Source organism: Ciconia boyciana, chromosome 4 (assembly GCF_034638445.1).
Source record: "Ciconia boyciana chromosome 4, ASM3463844v1, whole genome shotgun sequence".
Taxonomy (NCBI): Eukaryota; Metazoa; Chordata; class Aves; order Ciconiiformes; family Ciconiidae; genus Ciconia; species Ciconia boyciana.
Window position 1 is genome coordinate 66239721 of NC_132937.1, and position 17380 is coordinate 66257100.

The window sequence follows — 17380 nt, forward strand, 5'->3', positions numbered from 1 at the left end:
GCTGCAAGAGGAATATTATTTCACCTTGGGATGCCATGAGTTGCCATTATGAATTCATGGACTTACGCTAGGTTTTTCATCTCTTTTGGTACTAGCAAGTAACCCTGTGTGTTCTGCTCTGTAAAATATGTGGAGCAATGCCCAAATTGGAAAAGCCAGAAACTTATACTACATTTACTACAAGTGCTGAGGCTTCTAGTTTTTTTCTGATGAGTCCAAGCCCAATCTAGAAGGATGTTGATGAACTCAAGTTTAAAACTGATGAAACTAGGGGTTTTTGCCCTCAGATTCTAGGCCAAATTTAGAAGTGATAGGTTGTAGATGGGTTTAGAAGTGTCAGGGTTATACCTAAAATATTAACATAGTTCACTCTAAAATTGGGACTGTCCTGTCTGCTTTTGGGAAATTTGCATTGGTGTCTTCAACATAGACATGCTGCAAAGCGTGTTCAGTTTATTTCAGTAAACTGCCATAGGGTATGTAATATGGAGGTATGTTATGACATCTCAGAGTGACACAAAGTATATTTAGCTATGTCTCATTAGCATAAAAATATGACATAATTTTCAGTTGATATAGTGATATATTAACAGGTTAATTTACTGGTTATTTTTCCTTCTGTTTCTCAGAGGTAAAGGAAGAATCCCAGCTTTCTGATGTTTCGGTTACCATATGTTGGTTTCTGTTTTCATGTCTTTATAGCAGCCAGATCTTTTGTTCACATACAACAAATACGTGCAGATTTTGGATGTCCCAAGAGCCATCCAATACTGGGAGTCTACCTGTCATGTTTTTATTGCAGAAGGCAGTTTGACTGTCCCACTGTGTTTTTACCACTCTCTAGGGGCATGCTCTTGAGCAAGCTATCATTAGTCAAAAGCCTCAGCTGGAGAAGTTGATTGCCACTACAGCCCATGAGAGGATGCCGTGGTTCCACGGGAGGATCTCTCGGGAAGAGTCAGAACACCGTATCCTCATTGGGTCAAGAAACAATGGGAAATTTCTGTGAGTGCTTTTTTCTGTGGTATTGCTGTTTGCCACCAGTGTTACTACACAGTTCCCTTGAGTGAATCTCAGATGAGAGTATGCCCTAAAAGGTGGCTCATTCACTGTGACAGAGCCCAGTCCAGCATGATATACATGACATAATCATTCCTGTACTAAGCAAGTGTCTCCAAGATTAGGTTTCCACTTAACTAAAGATGGGAAAGTACAGCAAAAGCGTGGGTCATTGTTTTTTAATCAAATACTAGGTGTAATTCTAAAGGGAGCATCAGAGAAACTCAATACCAAGAAAAATTCATTGAACTTTGTTTTATAACTGATAAGCAGTACTAAGTGGCTGTGGTAGCTTAACCTTGGCCCACCAAGCTGCTGTCACACTACCCCTCACCAACAGAAGAGGGGAAGAAAACAGGATGGTAAAGCTCGTGAGTCAAGGTGAAGACAGGGAGATCATGTACCACTTAACTCTCACGGGCAAAACAGACTCCACTTGGGGAAAAGTAATTTAATTTATTGTCAATTAAAATTGAGTTGGACAGTAAGAAACAAAGACAAAAAAGTAGAAAAACCACCTTCCTCTCACAGCCCCACACTCCCAGTTTTCACAGGCTCAACTTCACTCCTTCACACTAACCCCTCTCCCCACAAAGCAGCGCGGCGGAGGATGGGTGGGGGACAGGGGCTGCGGTCAGTCTGGAACAGCTTCTGTCTGCCGCTCCTTCCTCCTCACACTGTTCCCTGATGCAAGGTAGGCTCTCCACAGGAAATATTCTTCAGGAAATATCCAGCTTCTTGGAGGGCTGCAGTGTGGATACCTGCTCCACCGCGGCCTCTCCACGGGCTGCAGGGGACTCTGCTCCGGCGCCTGGAGCGCCTACTCCCCGCCTCCTCCTCTGCCCTTGGTGTTTGCGCTGCTGCTTCTGGTTTGTGTTTGTTTTTTTCTCTCTGCCACCACCTACCAGGCGTTTTTCTGCCCTTTCTTAAGGATGTTTTCATGGAGGCGAAGGCCCCACATACACGGCTGAGGGGCTTGGTGGTGCCCTGCAGGGTTGTCCATTGGGGCCAGCTGGAACCAGTTGTGACCGGCCCAGGGCAGCCCCTGGCCTCCTCACAGAGCCCCTGCAGCCCCACTGCCAAAGCCTGGCCACCTGCGCCCCATACACTGACTTACCAAAGCGGTAAATATACAGACAAACTGCCTATGTTAACCATTGGGATCTATAACTGTCAGTTTTCCCGGGGGCAGTGGTGGTGCTTTGTTTTGCAGTTAAGCAACAGAAGGAATTGCCTTTACCTTGATAACGCCATTTTGTATCTGCTGCTGTTTGCGTTTACTCGACCTCATGATCTTTTGTTTTCTGAGTGTAAATGTGTCATTTAGTATAGTGACTAACAGCCATCACCTTGTGAGGATTAGAGCCAGTCAAAATCTTATAACAAAAAAGTTTTTATTTTGGAAAATCCTCAGTTGAAAAAAATCAATGTTTCACTGAGCAATTTTTCATGAACAATTTTTCGTTTTCCCCCCACTCCCCAATGGAAGTATTTATATAATGACAGAAAATGAAGCTTAAAGGTCATGGCCAAGGAAGGATCACTTAGAGCTGTATAATTCCTGAGAGAACTTTCATCGCCCACCTACATAGTCTCCTTCAGCACTCAACTACCTTTGATTTTTTTAAAGCTAGTCCAAAGTAAAACCGCAGGAGTGAGTGCAGGATGGATATGCTTCTTCAGTACCAACTCTTTCACCTTACTGATTTGCTGTAATTGTGCCACACTCATTGCTCATGTAGATGCAACCTTCATATGTTTCCATGTTTCAATCTTAATTGTCGTGAACCAGTAACTCCTCTAAATCTTTATTTCCAGTAGAGTTAATTCCTCTTGCCTACGAATACTTTGAGTGTACTGACATCCCATTTCTTGAAATCTCTTTCCTTCCCTCAGTCGTTGAATTTTTTCTGTTTCATGGTCACTCTCACCCAAGTCGCCATCTTGTCTTTACGTTTTCAGCCTTGTACTCCCTGTTTCTTGGGATCACACCTAAAGGGTCATTTTCTCGGTTGCTTTTGTTGCCATCTGTAACAAAAAATTGTTACAAAAGTTTGTGGAGCCAAAGACTTCCCTTATCACAGATTCATCTTTTCTGAATGCTTCTTCCTATAGCACAGGAGAAGTTTAATCGGTTTGATGAACGTAGTCACTGTTGTAGATTACCAGCACAGCATTACCATACCACCTCTCCTTTTCATTGCCCTGTGACTTTGCTAGTTTTTTTCTTACTTTTTAGATACAAGGGCAGGTGCATATGTAATCTGAAACAAAGCAGCAATCCTTTCTTTTAATGACCTGTTTTTTCTAAAAAATTATTACTTTCTGTATTAACATCTTACCAAATCAATGTTATATCAGCTGAGGCATAATGTTGATCATGTATTAAAACTTGCAGCTTTTCCGGTATACCTCTTGCACACGTTGGTTTCTATGTGGTCAATGTGCTTCTCTTTGGGGAAAAAAAAAGGAAGCTAATTTTTATTCAAAGAGATGGATCCCTTAGCTAACATTTCTTAACGACAAGGATGGACTTTGGAGTGAGGGAGTGTAATTTTTTAGCAGACTTGACATTTTTACTCACTATAATAGGCCCTGGTCTCTTTTCAATCTTCTGTAAGCATTCCTACAGCTTTAGATAGAAATACTTCCCCGGCATTTTCCTGTTTCCCTTAGAGATGGCCTAGGAGGCATTTCTGGTGCTGTTTGCAGTGACATGCTCGATGAGCTGTGGAGGGAGCAGTCAGGCCTTCTCCTGTGGGACTGGTTATGTCAGTGGGTGCATAGTTCTGCTGGAACTCAGGTGGCTGTTTTCACATCACGTAGATAAACCCATAGAGGGGAAAATGCTAACTTTAAGGCTCTGTTTAAACCATGAGAAGTGCCACTGGAGCTTAAATAATATGAAAATGTAACTGGTAGTATGTTGAGCTTCGGTCCCTCTTATTAAGGACAACACTGTTTACTTCTGCACCTGTAGAGTGCTTTCTGATGCATTAATTGTTCTTGCACGGACTGCCTATCTGGCAGGTTTAGAGCTCAGTAACCACTTAGCTGCTGTTTACTCTTATGCTCCCAGGGAAGAAACAGGGTGAGATCTTCATCTGCCCTATAATTCAGCAACCAGAGCAGCAAGAGAAATAATGTGTTGTTCATTTGTATCAGAAACCAGTTATTTTTCTTCTAGCTCTCAGATTGGTAGACCTAGAGGCTACATTGCAAATAACAAAAGAACTATCTAATTCAGAGAGGTTTTCTATTTTCTGCAGTGGTTTGCCTAACATGGGCTTGCTCAGCAGGTGTTGAGAAATAAACCGCTCATTTCTTAGCTAACTGAAACAGTAGCAGCAAAATTGTGGAGTGCTGGAGAGGTGCGTTGTTTTACATTTCAGGCATGGACATCCCATACTTTTTCCTTACCCAGCAGCAGCATGTGTCAGTCTTCTGTACATATATGGACTGAAGACTGTGAATTTGTGCTTGTCAATGTAGCTGCTCAGGGACTGTTTTTCTCACATTGGTTGGGACACTCAAGCCTGGTAGCTGACTGAAAGGTAAAACTTGGAAACATTCATTGTCTAAGAGAAGTTTGCTTGTTGAGGTAGGAATTGGAGCCTGGGAACATAGAGGGAAGCTAGATTTTCAATGAGAAGAGGTACTCTGAGGCTATTCAACCAGTCCACAAGTAGGTGCTGGTATATGACAAAAATAATCTTGTTTATTGTAGAAAAAATAATAAATCTTAGGAGGATGGATATTCTGTATATTCTTTTACAAGGGTCTCTAAAACGTCATTGTACCAGAAATCTGCTAACTCTCTGACCTACCTACCTTGAAACAAAATCCAGTACAGCAGTCTCTGTGAATACACATCTAACACCTAGATTTTTTTAGCGCTGCTTTGCAGCACTACAAGATTATCAAATCTAGAGGGTTTTTTATTTAATAAATATGGAAATAGTTGAAAAGCTTCCTGATTGCAGTTCAAAATGTCGTGAATAGCATCATGTATCTAACACTGCGACTCATCCAAGCTGCTGGAAAAGTTCTGAGCTAACTGTGCGTGTTTTACTAGGGTCTTTTTAAAGCTTTTGTCATGACTGAAAAGTCAGTGAAATAAGTATGTATGTGGATGCTATAGAGTTTGTTTTCAAAGACAAATATAGAAACAATGTCATGAAATTACATGAAATAGGAAGCAGTGCCCACCTCTTCTGGGAAGAACACTCATGAAAGACTGCCACGCTAGCCACAAAATTTGGAGAAAAAACTATAGCAGTGGAATAGAAGGAAAATATGATATCTCTAAAATGACCTGAAGAGCAACTGAAAATAGGGAATTTTATTTAAGTCTCAATCCCCTGTTAGCTTCATTTACACTACTTTGCATGCTGTGTAGGATGAAGGTTCTTACCAGAGTTCTGGTTTTTCATTGGACTTCACTTGGTAGAGGGCATAATTGTAGAATATGATGATCAATATTGTCTAGGTGATCATAGATAATACTATTAATATCATTAATACTGTTATTAATATTGTAATAATATTTATATTAATAATATATAATATTATTGGTAATATTCTCAATATTATCTATGCAACTGCATGCATGTATGGAACAGTTTAAAAATAAACTAATAATTTGCTAACAATGACAGACTAGCAGTATAAGAAATGTTAGTTTTCTCTGCAGTTTCACAGAGGAAACAACTCCAGTAAGTGTAAGTGTAGGTCTTGGCACCTCTTATTTTGTCATCGGTAGTGGCCACTTCAGTTATATGAACATGTGGTCTTCTGTATGTGTTAAGAACCACAAATTCTGAGGGTGAAGGGAGATAAACAATATTCATAAATACTGTTAAACTTAAAAACTCAACATTAAGGAAATTGTGAGTGAAGGCATTGCATAATTAGCAGTTTAGTCTCTATAAACTTTTTATATGGCTTCATAGCCATATGTAGTTCACATAAAATGTGAGCAGTTGTGTTAAAGGGAAGTAAAAATAATTTTAGTATCATAAGAACGTCTTCAACATGCAACGAGATATACTAAAGAAGACAAAACTATTTTAGACTGTTAGAATGACTCACAGCACTACTCATCATGGCATCTCATGACATCTAGACACTAAACTGTCTCATATATGTCACAATAGTTAACATTAGTAACATGCATTCAAAATAACAAGGTTTGAAGTGCAGTTGTCCGTAAGAGTTTTCTTGTCTTTGACCAAAAATTTGTGTTTCTGGTACATGTAGCAGTCTATATTTACATTAATCTTATTGTCTTCCTCTAGGAATTTACCACTACTGGAGTACATACTGAGCTAGGTGATTTATAGGACCTTGTAGAGTATTCTTTAAATAAATCTGTCAGTATTATGTTTGTATCCATAAATGGAACTGGACATTGCTGACACCAGACAAGGTGAAAACAATCCTACTAAACATGACTTTAATTCAGGAATATTAATTAATGATGAAGTTTCTCTTCAAAAGGCCAAGCAGTTGCTAGGCTTCGATGACCATAAAAATTTTCCAATGTAAATGATAAAATACAGACAGTGAACCATGTTTCTGGTGGTGCTGTATTCCCCTCCACAGCAGCCTGGATGATGCCCACAGCTCTTTGGGAGAGCTGTTTACTGATCTTCAGTTAGGTACATAGTTAGGTGCCACTTGCAGACCACTGCAGCAGGGCTATGGCTTCTCAAGGCTAGCTCTATGCTGTGTGCTTCAGCAGCAGAGTTGGTCAGAGGTGTGAAGAAAAGATGCGATCCCTGACTGAGATAGCTTTCCTGAGAAGATCCGCTGTTGCAGGTGCAGTTATACCGCAAAGCTATTTGTTAGGGTTTTGGTGGAGCATAGTGTATTTCGCTGTCAGGGCAATGCCAGCAAAATAGACTACAGTGATGCAATCCTTCTCACAAAGGTGTTTCGTCACTGTGCAGCACACCACAATAGACTTATCAGGAGACAAAGTTTTAGGTTCCATTGTAGATCGTAATAGTGTGTGGTTGAGCTAGCTCCTAAATTCTGTAGTGTGCTGACATTTCTGAAACAGCTTTGAATATGCTAACTAAATAAGGGAGAAGAAATTATGTAAAGGAAGACTGCAGTCAATCCATTTTTTCCTTTGTATGATCCTTTTACAGATGGCACCAAGTTAATTCCTTATTGCCCTCAAACTTGGAACATGTGCAGTGGACTGTAGATATTTGAAGTGATAATGAATAGCCATGTTGTTAATAACAAGAGAGATTGTCATAAGGGCAGACAAGCAGGGAATGGCAGGAGCTTGACCAGCAGTGGGAAATGTCAGTATCTCTGGCATCAAGGAAGCTGTTATCGCTAGGAAGGCAAAGTAAGACCGAGAACAAACTTTAACATGCCCTTGGATTCAGGAGTGAGAATAATTTCACACCATTCCTAAAGCAAGCATTTTGCTAGTTTATTTCCTTCATTATTTTCCACCATAGAATGCTGTGACTTCTGTTTTTCTACACAGTCAATGAGGCATGTTGTAATAGCAATTTATTTTTTTACCCTCAGGGTTTTTTTCCTTTAGAAAGAAAGGGATCATTTGGCTTTTCACTTGGAAGCAGAAAAAAATGGAACATTGTTCTTTTTGCTTCCAAGCAAAAATAGAGACTTTACTAAAAGAGAGAATGGATAGCTATTTACAGTCTGTAATGATACTCCAAATAGTTATTGGTTGCTATTTGGGTTACATTCACAAAAAGATAAAAAATATTGAAACATAGATAACATGAAAATTAAAATAAATAACTAAACCTTCTTTGCATTGCATCACGTAACAATTTGAGCTTCTCAGTTCCTTCTAAAATTACTGTTTTAAAATGTATGTCGCAGAAAATCTAGATACCTTGGTGCTTCTCTAATGTATCTGTGAATTCAGATTTGCTCTCAGTTAAATTGTTCATGTTTCTGATTAATCTCAGTGGATGAAAGGACAATATTGTTTATTTACAGGTGTTTATTATCTTTATGTTTTTCTTCTGTAGATCTGCAATTCTCTGCAATGGCATGAAATGGAAGACTAGGTGATATTTCACTGCTGACTTCCTTCCTTGCCAAAATGCTTTTTTAAAAAAATATAGCTTCTTAAAATGAAGATTTTTTTGTTATCGGTTTGTATTGAAGAGCAGTAAATGTTGTGTGTAATTTCAGAGCACAATAATGCAGATAATGCATTTGGAATTTTGGATTTTTTTCTCAACATTCTGAAAATTGTTACTTTTCGTAGAAGGAAAGTTACTTATATGAAGAGAACCCCAAATCTGATGTGATGACCATGACTACTACAGGCAGCACCATCAAGAAGATGTGAAAACCTTGATTTCCATTTGAAGAGGTTTTGGTTTATAACCTTTAAGTTTGAGTAGCCTTTTTCTTTGATTCCATTTTTTATGGTAACTGTAAGTACAGGATACTGTGTACCCAGCTGGAGTTCTGGAGACTTAGCCTAACCTAGACAGCCATTATTACAGTCTACAAAACCAAAATGAAATTGTGAAACATGGCCTGTGACAATCATTGTCACCAGAGGCAGTGAAAGTTTTTGGTTTGGACTGTGATGGTAAGTTCTGTGAGAGCACTTTTTGGACCAGTAAGGGATCTGGTTGCCAAAACTAAGACTTAGGCCATCATTTGGCTGTTGCTTCAATGCTCTTGATACTTCCACTCTTCAGACATGTTTTGGAAGGTAGCAGTACCTCCTGTTGTTGTGTTTTGTAGGGATCCAAATTGTGCTGGAGTTGACTGGCTACAGTTTAAAAAAACACCTGGACCATAGACCCAGGAGAACGAGTCTCCCTTTGGACCCTGGCCAACCATAGGTGTCAGAATAGTTTTTTGCATGTGCAGTGATAGAGTTGTCTAACAGAAGTTGCCGTGACTGTGAGCTGCAGATGTCTTCAGAGTTACGTAGCTGTTGGGCTGGGGGAAGGAAGAGCTCAGAAATGCAACTACGACCTCAGAAACCTGAACTCTGCCTAAATCCTGCACTGGATAGTAATAGGTCTGTTTGGATCTGTGCCATGGTCCTTAGAAATCAGGACTCTCTTCTCCCATTAATGCCTGTGCTCTCAAGAAATGTTTATGATACCTCTTGTGATAGTAACAACTCTTGCAAATGAGAGCCGGTTTCAGTAGAGCTAATTGTATTGGAGCCACCATTTCCTCACGTGAAACATGAAGGACATTTATTACTGGGAAACAATCTAATTGCATTTTTATAATCTTACTTGTGCTGTATTCTGAACAGAAGTCTGAATGCAATGAAATGCCATTCACTTGTGTTTTAGAAACAATGCCCTCTTATTTTGAAAATATTTTTCCAAGCCTTATTTGCTAAGAGCAAGTCAGAGGAAGACAAAGTAGAAGTCCTTCTTCATTTTAGCAGAACCTGTTGCTCTCCACTGGTCAGTCAGCACAGGAAATCAGCATGCTGAGAAAATACCTGCATGTCATGAAAAACCACAATGTGTTTCAAGTTGCTTTAGAGACACTGGGCAAGTTACTTTGGTTTCAGAAAAAAACCTGACCCTACTTCCCTTTTCCTTTAGCCAGTGTCCTGTTCACATCTTAGGCAACAAGAATCACTCTGCTTGAAAAAATAGTGGCATGACTAGTTCAGAGAAAAAACGGTTTTAGTTCAGCCTTGAGTGAGTCAGCTGAGGAGCAGAATTTAATGCTTGCCTCTGCAATCTTCTGAGATGTGATAGTAAGTACTAGTGTTGCACCAGCAGAGCTTCCCAACATCTTAGTGAGCATATCCTGCTATATTTCTTTTCAGGGCTCTTGAAAAATTCTAGGGAGAGTGAGTAGATTTCTGTGCACACTGAAAGAAGAAATATTTCACTGTTGCTAAATCTGGGGTTTTGGTAGGAAAAACACATTATAGCACGAAATTTTAATCTAGCTCTATTGCTGTCTCGCTGTCAGCAGCAAGTGAACATGGGCAACTCAAACTAAAAGAAAAAGCCTGCTTTCTAAACTCAGAAACGCTATGCCAACTATGATGGAGCTGGTAGCAAATTCCTGTCTACTCTGAGTCCAGTCACCAGAAGACACTGGTCTCAGTGTGAGCTAGCCTTGAGTGCACGTAAAACAACTCTGTAACACTTTACAGGCATCTCAGATGTTACTTGCAGATCTCCTGAAGGAAGGAGATCATCCTGGCTACCTGTGAATTTTAGACAATGTTTTTGTATTACATTCCGTCATCTCTCCCTAGTGAAGTTTAGACCAGATATATAGCCCAACACCATGTGAAATTTTGTGTGAATTTTATGTGAAATCTGCAACAAAGCATTAATATCTTTACAGAAATTAGAAGAATTGATGATTACAGAAATGTATGATTTACTTTAAATTCCCAGCCAAACAACAAGCTGTTTCAGTGCACAAAGACTTTCCCTTTATTTGTATTTCACATTATATTCTTTTAGTATTTTATCTTCTGCCTGTACTGTCATCTCTTTATTTCAAAATAAAAGATAGAGAAATCTTGCTTTAATGAAGGCACTTATCTGCTGTTTTTAATTTTAGGTCAGCTGTACAGGAGATTGAAGTGTAGCTGCTTGTACATGCTGGATCCTGGCCTCAGACTTCCATGGGCTTTGTAGGCCTACAGTGCACAAACCTTCAAATGCTTCCTTGCTCAGACAGCACTTTGTGCACTGCACAGTGTTCTGTAGCTGCCTAGCAAAGAGCTCCACATCGTGGATTCTCTGTTGTCGTCTGTTGCCTTTTGGGGGGAAGAAAAAAGAAACTTTAGCGAATTCCATTTGAAAACAAATGACACTAAGAATTAAATGAAAGGCTTAACAAAATGTCTTCAGAAGTTGCAGTGCTGATTTTGCTTTTTTTTTAATTCAAAAGCTTAAAGGAAAGTGTGATTTAAAAAAAATTTCAACCCAGATGCTCATTCCTAGTAAAACATAACCCTGAAATCTCTCTTATTCCTACAGCATCCGAGAAAGGGACAGCAATGGTTCTTATGCCCTGTGTCTGCTGAATGATGGAAAAGTACTGCATTACCGTATTGACAGAGATAAGACAGGAAAGCTCTCCATACCGGATGGAAAAAGATTTGACACCCTCTGGCAGGTCTGTTAAATTTGAATCGCTTGGATATCTGTCATCATGTTTCCATATAACCGACTAAGGCAGCTTGTTTTACTTTGCTGTGCAACAACAGTCTTTCGCTAAACTGCAGGATGCTTTGGCAGGTTATTTGTCATATGTTTCCAACTTTATGTGGTTTCTATACATGAAGAAAATATATGTTAATGTAGAAAGCTATGTAAGCGTAGAGAGTTTAATAATTTTTAAATGTGATGTTGCAGCTTGGCCGAGTTCAAAATTGCTGTAATTATTGTTCAGTTAGCTGAACATTCTCTAGAATGGAAGACCGTTTGCATTTGCAAGTGACCATATTCAATAATAGCTATGCTAGGTATAGTCTTTTGCTAATGTCCTTTATGGCAGCAATAAACAGAATTCTAGGAAGCACAAAGGGGATGGTTTAGGATGCTGTACACATACTGCATTCTTTAGCTTTGAAATTCTCTACCTTCAAGGCTGAAAAAGCATAGTTTGATGAGGGTTACCACCAAAATATGTCTGAACCCTGGTAAAAATTAAGCAATTATGGAATGCATAGTTGACTATGCCATAGTTGATAATAAAACTGAATACTGGAGAAATGACTGTGTAAATTGAAAATGCTAAGGGAATTGAAACCCCTGCAGAAATCTCGTATGTCCTCTTGCTTAAAATTCTATTAAAATAAATAAAGTGAGTCACAAATCTAAAATATGAGTCTTTACTGGCATATATTAATTTTTAGCCTTTCCTGTAAATGTCCTGCCTATATCTTTCCTGGAGTCACTGGAGATTTAAAAGCAGCTGTGCTATCTTACAAGTTTTTTCAATATGTCTGCAACTCTTTCACTCACAGACTCCCTCCTTTCTACCCAAATGCACCAAAGCCAAAACAGCAGTAATGAACCTGTAATAAAATGGCATGGAGAGGACAATCCAGGAACACAAATGGCCACAACTATTGGTGCTATACATTTATTAACTGCTTACATCCTATTGCAACTTTGAGGTCCAAAGAAAGCATTGCGTATTAGGACAACTCCTGCACTGTAGTTATACCCATCTTGAAAAAAACAATTAAAAAAAAAGAGCAGGAACTCAGAGGTATAAAAAGAAGTGATTTGCTCAGAGTCACAAAGCCGGTTAGTAGCAGAACCAGGTGTGGAATGCTGAGTCATACAAATCCAGTTCCTGGATCAGGTTCCAGATTCATCCACGAGGTTACTTCAGAAACATGCACCCCTGCTAAAGAGAAGTAAAGATGAGGTAAGAACATGTGCAGTAAAGATCTGCTGTATGCCCAGTTCATTTGCTGTAATATATACCAGTTATTGTACATATGCACACAATTTTAGAGAAACAGTACATTTAATTATACCTCCCTTACCTTTTAACATCTTTTTCTCTCCTTCTCTCTTCCCCCGCCCCCCCTCTCATTCTGGTAGTTAGTTGAGCATTATTCATACAAACCAGATGGATTATTAAGGGTTCTTACCATTCCCTGTCCGCAACTTGGCTCAGAAAATGGTGAGTTATTCCTATTATTTTGTTACGTATAAGTAGCCATTCTAATGATGACAAACGTGTGCATTTTGTCCACTTGCCATGTAGGTGCATGCAGATTACAGTAGATTAAAGTTGGATAAAAAAGAATTTAAATGTTAAATTTCCAATTTTTCAAATGAGTTAAGATCTGCCAGACCATGCAGGATGGAGGCAGATCCTATAGCTTAAGGGAGGCTACAAACTCCAATTATTGCTGGCTCTAAATTAGTGTCAGATGCAAACTGTGTTTTGCTGCTCAAAGTGGCAGTGTGTGTTACTTGGCCCACACACACTAACAAGGTGGTCGTCCCAGCACTCCTCCAATGGTCCTTACTCCAAGCTGAGGCCAGCACGTCAGCAGCACTGCTATAGACATTCCGGTTGGGTGCAGTGAGAGGTGCACCCAACAGGTGAGTTGCTGGTAGATGAGGAGTTACTTCCCATGTTGGGGAGAGCAGGGCAGAACAAGGGATTGGGTGCACCTGATGCTGAAAATGGGGGTCAGAGAGGCATTCCTTCATAACTTGGGGGAAGGGAGGGGAAGGAGTGGGGGGGAGTGTCCTGAGGTCCAGTATGCTCTTTGGCCTGTTTCTCCTTTAATGTCACATTAAATACCGATGAGACCTTGTCCTCCCTCTTGCCCTGACTGCCAGGGGAAAAAAGATGCTTCTGCCTGATCCTTGTGCTATTCCAGAAGTGGTGTTCTCTCTCTAAGGCCTTCTTCTGTCATTCTGACTGGATACCAGTGCCATGGTGAGAGGATATGCCTGTACTTTTTCCACTCCTTTGAATTATTTAGGCACTGCACATACTTTTGTCTCTGTGGCAGCAAGTACTAGAGTCTGCTGCACATTAGAGACAAAAGCAAAGAAGATGGGCCAGGAGAAACACTGTAACTTGATTTAAAGACTAGAAAGTTGGTCCCCTATGTAAAATTTTGTGTTCTTACAGTACATTTCTCACCTTGCTCAGTATCCTTCTACGTTTGATTCTTTTACAGATAATGTTGTTTTTAACACTCGTTCTCCTCTTCCTGGAACCCCTTCTAAGGTAAGAGTAGGTGGTGATATAGCAGTAGCATTCATCTGAGAAGGCTTACAGTCACATACTGCTCTAGGAATCCTAATGCTTGGATATTATTGCAGCAGTGAATTTGTTTTTCTAGGGATATAAGCAGTAAGTTGAAAAGAATAAGCTTAATATATTCCAGCATGGTTATTGCTTTCATCAGGGTTTTGCATGAGCTATTCATCATTTAATTTTGTGAATTTCTTTTATACATATAATGTATGTGAAAATCGGTATTTTTCATATGCAAAATGCCTCATTGATGGTCATGTTCTGTAATGACTGTATCAACACTAGGAGGAGAGATACTGCTTTGTTTACATTGTCCATTTTGAGAATCTTATGACTGAAGCAGAAATGGAGGTTCAATTTATTTTCATATTTGGTGTGTGCAGTTAACATCAGACTTTACACAAGGGTTTGATTCCTTGTGCAGTGAAATTAAGGAAACTTCCATCAACTCCATGAAGAGTGAGTAAGCCCACCTGTGATTATAATTGCCTAAGTTCTTAGAGTCCATTGAATATAGGAGCCACCTGAGGTGTGATACATAACACCATCTCATTCAGCTGTAGTTGATCTCATCTGAAATAGGGAGTTTAATTTAGTTGTTTCACCGCTCCCTGGAGAGCGTAATCATCTAGGTCATTATCTTAATGCAGTCCCACATTATAGAAAAAAATATTTTTGTTCAAACAGGCAATTACATTTATTTCAGTACTGTTGAGTCCCTGTGGGTCCGGGAACAACCATTCTCATACCGTCACTTTCTGAAAATCAGGTGCCCTTTTAAATTATTGGAAATTACACAACGAAAATCAGTGCCATTTTTTTTTTTAATGTTGTCCTGAGGTTTGGATCTATGCTATTTACAAGGACAACTGTGAAGTTTAAGCACATGAGACCACATGTATATCATGTGGTATACACGCAGTTATAATGGTAGAGCAAGCACATTCAGTGTGGGAATACTACGTAGGTTTTAGATTATCCATAGAAAATTTTGCAGTTTAAGTGTAAATGAAAGTAAAATCAAGAGATCTTACTTTAGGTATTTAACTTATAGAAGAAGTAGTAACAAAAAACCCATATATCTGACTAAGTTGACTGATGTTTAGGACTGTGCAATGGAAGTAAATGGGCCAACCTCTTCTCTTTTCATCAGTGCGTTGCAGTAATACTGTCTCAGTTGTTTGTGATGCTTTACAGGTGAAAGACTGAGTCATGCTAACAGGGTATGATTAACCTTGCCTAACATTAATGAAGTCAAATGAAGAGCCAGTCATTCAGCAAGTCACAAAGGCTCGCTTTTGAGGAATTTTGAAGCAAGAGAGAGACTCATACCCGTCCCCATGTCACTTCAGCTTAAATGTGGTGGAATGACTTTCTGCCAATATGTGCCTATGTCTTTCCACTCAGAAGGCGCCTAGGTGATTAGTTACTAGGTGATTAGTCAAGACTATATGCCTTGCTTTTAGGTAGCCATAGTTAGGTGAGATTAATTCCACCCTTGAACACGTACTTCTCTAGCAAGTAGCTGACTTAAATACACTTGGTCACTTGCACATTTTACATACAATCATTAATGTTTTCAGGATTGATCAGTAGTAGTTACATTTAAGACTCATCATGATGGATAGAAGGAAAAGCACCAAAGATATGAGTGAGATGTGTTGAGTGCATATTTTGCAATTATTCTCTTAAAATATTGTTTAACGCTACAATATGTTTGACATTCTGAACTTCTTAAAAGTGAAATCTGAATTTCGTGTTTTCTTTAGGAGTTTTATAAAACAAGCCTGCTAAGTTACTTTCCTGTAGTATAAACATAAAAATAGAAAGTGGAAAATTTTAAATTAATATTACTATTTATGGAGCTCAAATCTTCAGTTAATATAACCAGGTTCTTATATATTAATATCTTTCTGCAAAAGCAGTAACTCACTAATGACCACTCATGTAGCTTTTTTTATACACAGAGCCTGAAGTACAATGAGTTCAAGTTGCAAAAACAAAAATGTATCCTGAAAAGAGCAAATACAATCACAAAGTCTTATGCAGAGGATGTGCAATCTATCTTCACATCATTTACATCATCGTACACTGTTGGTGTGTAAGGGCTTGGAGTAAAATTTACATCAGGGAAGGGATTTGTGTAGTATTTGCTAATGCTCCAAGAACAAACTTAGAGTAACAAAATGTTACTGTTTGTTGTCCCCTTTTTTGTAATCTGGACAGCTCCTTTTTAGTGATACTAATATGCTTCCTCTGCAAAAGGAAGGACTTTCTGCTGAAAGTCTGTATTGGAGATAATTTCTCCATGCAGAATATGGAGGCTTACTCCTTCTTACTTCTCTCAGGATATGTATGGACTAGGACTTTTCTTGCCTTTCACCAGAGCCTCCATAACTAGATTTAAGGTGATTTTGATCCTCTTTGAGTTCGTAAATTACTTTTTTCTCACTGCACATCATCCCAATATGTATTTAAACCCACAGAGAAGCTTTTGATAGGAGCCTAAAATCAGTTGTTGACATTACAGTGCAGCTGCCAACTTCTGGCCACTTCCCAAATTTTCCACTTCTTTCAGTATTTTATTTGTTTAGCCATAGTTTATCAGATAGTAATAGTAGACCTAAACCTTATGAGTACAGCCTAACTTTAGACTAGTACTGTTGCACTCCCTGATTAAGTATTCCTCTTAGCATGCATTTTTATGTCTAATACAAACATTTGAGTTAAGCAGTATTACCATCAAGGCAGTACAGGTGGCTGCTTGGTCAAGTGCTGGGAGCTACTCGTGTCGGAAAAATATAATGAACCGTGCTCACCATGTGCAAAAGAGCACTTAATCTCTTCAATAATTTATCTGTTGCAAAACTATAACTAAGAAGTGCTTCAGGTCTCATTTATTCCCAATATGGAAAGAGAATTTTGTGAGGTAAAAGAAAATAACGGATTCAGTAAGCAGACAGCTCTGAAGACTGTCAAGCATCAAAAAAGTTTCTGTTCTTCCAGTGGAACAGGGACTGTATTGCTATCCTTGGTGTTTTAAAATAAAAGATAACTTTTTTATGTGAAATCAAACATTTTTTTTAAAAGAAAGCTAGGAAAAATGCCAATCCTATCCATTAGAAAACCTATCTTTTCAGGGAAAAAAAAATGTCCAAATGGGTTATTTAAAACTTCAGAACATCTAACTGAAAGTCTGTTCAAAGGCTGTTTAAAGTGGCTTAGAATGTGTCTCAGATTATTATTTCAACCTCAGCATAGCCTAAATGCTTGGTCAATAAGTACTGCATCGCGGTTTTAATTAGGCAGGTATGATATCTTAGTGACCTCTAGAAATGCTAATTAGTCAAATTTAATGAAATTAATGTATTATTGTAAAATATATTTGCATTTCTTTTAAAAGTATCTTTATACAGAACATAAGTGCACATGTAAAATCTAAAGCCTGTTCATTTTTGTTTGGAATTAATATCAGTTTGTGTGCTTTTTGCTTCAATAACCACATTGTTTGTTGTAAGACCAAGGTGTGCCTTAAATCTTGCTTGATATGTTAGTCATATTTCAA

General features: G+C 38.8%; 1 protein-coding gene across 1 annotated transcript in view; it reads left to right on the forward strand.

The window, feature by feature from the left end:
• The window catches only part of SYK (spleen associated tyrosine kinase), a 52934-nt gene that overhangs the window by 18946 nt on the left and 16608 nt on the right, over positions 1–17380 (forward strand). Inside the window, exons 3-6 of the mRNA XM_072859073.1 lie at positions 845–1005; positions 11055–11193; positions 12636–12717; positions 13736–13785. Coding sequence (XP_072715174.1) covers positions 845–1005; positions 11055–11193; positions 12636–12717; positions 13736–13785 — 432 coding nt within the window. The remainder of the gene's footprint in view (positions 1–844; positions 1006–11054; positions 11194–12635; positions 12718–13735; positions 13786–17380) is intronic.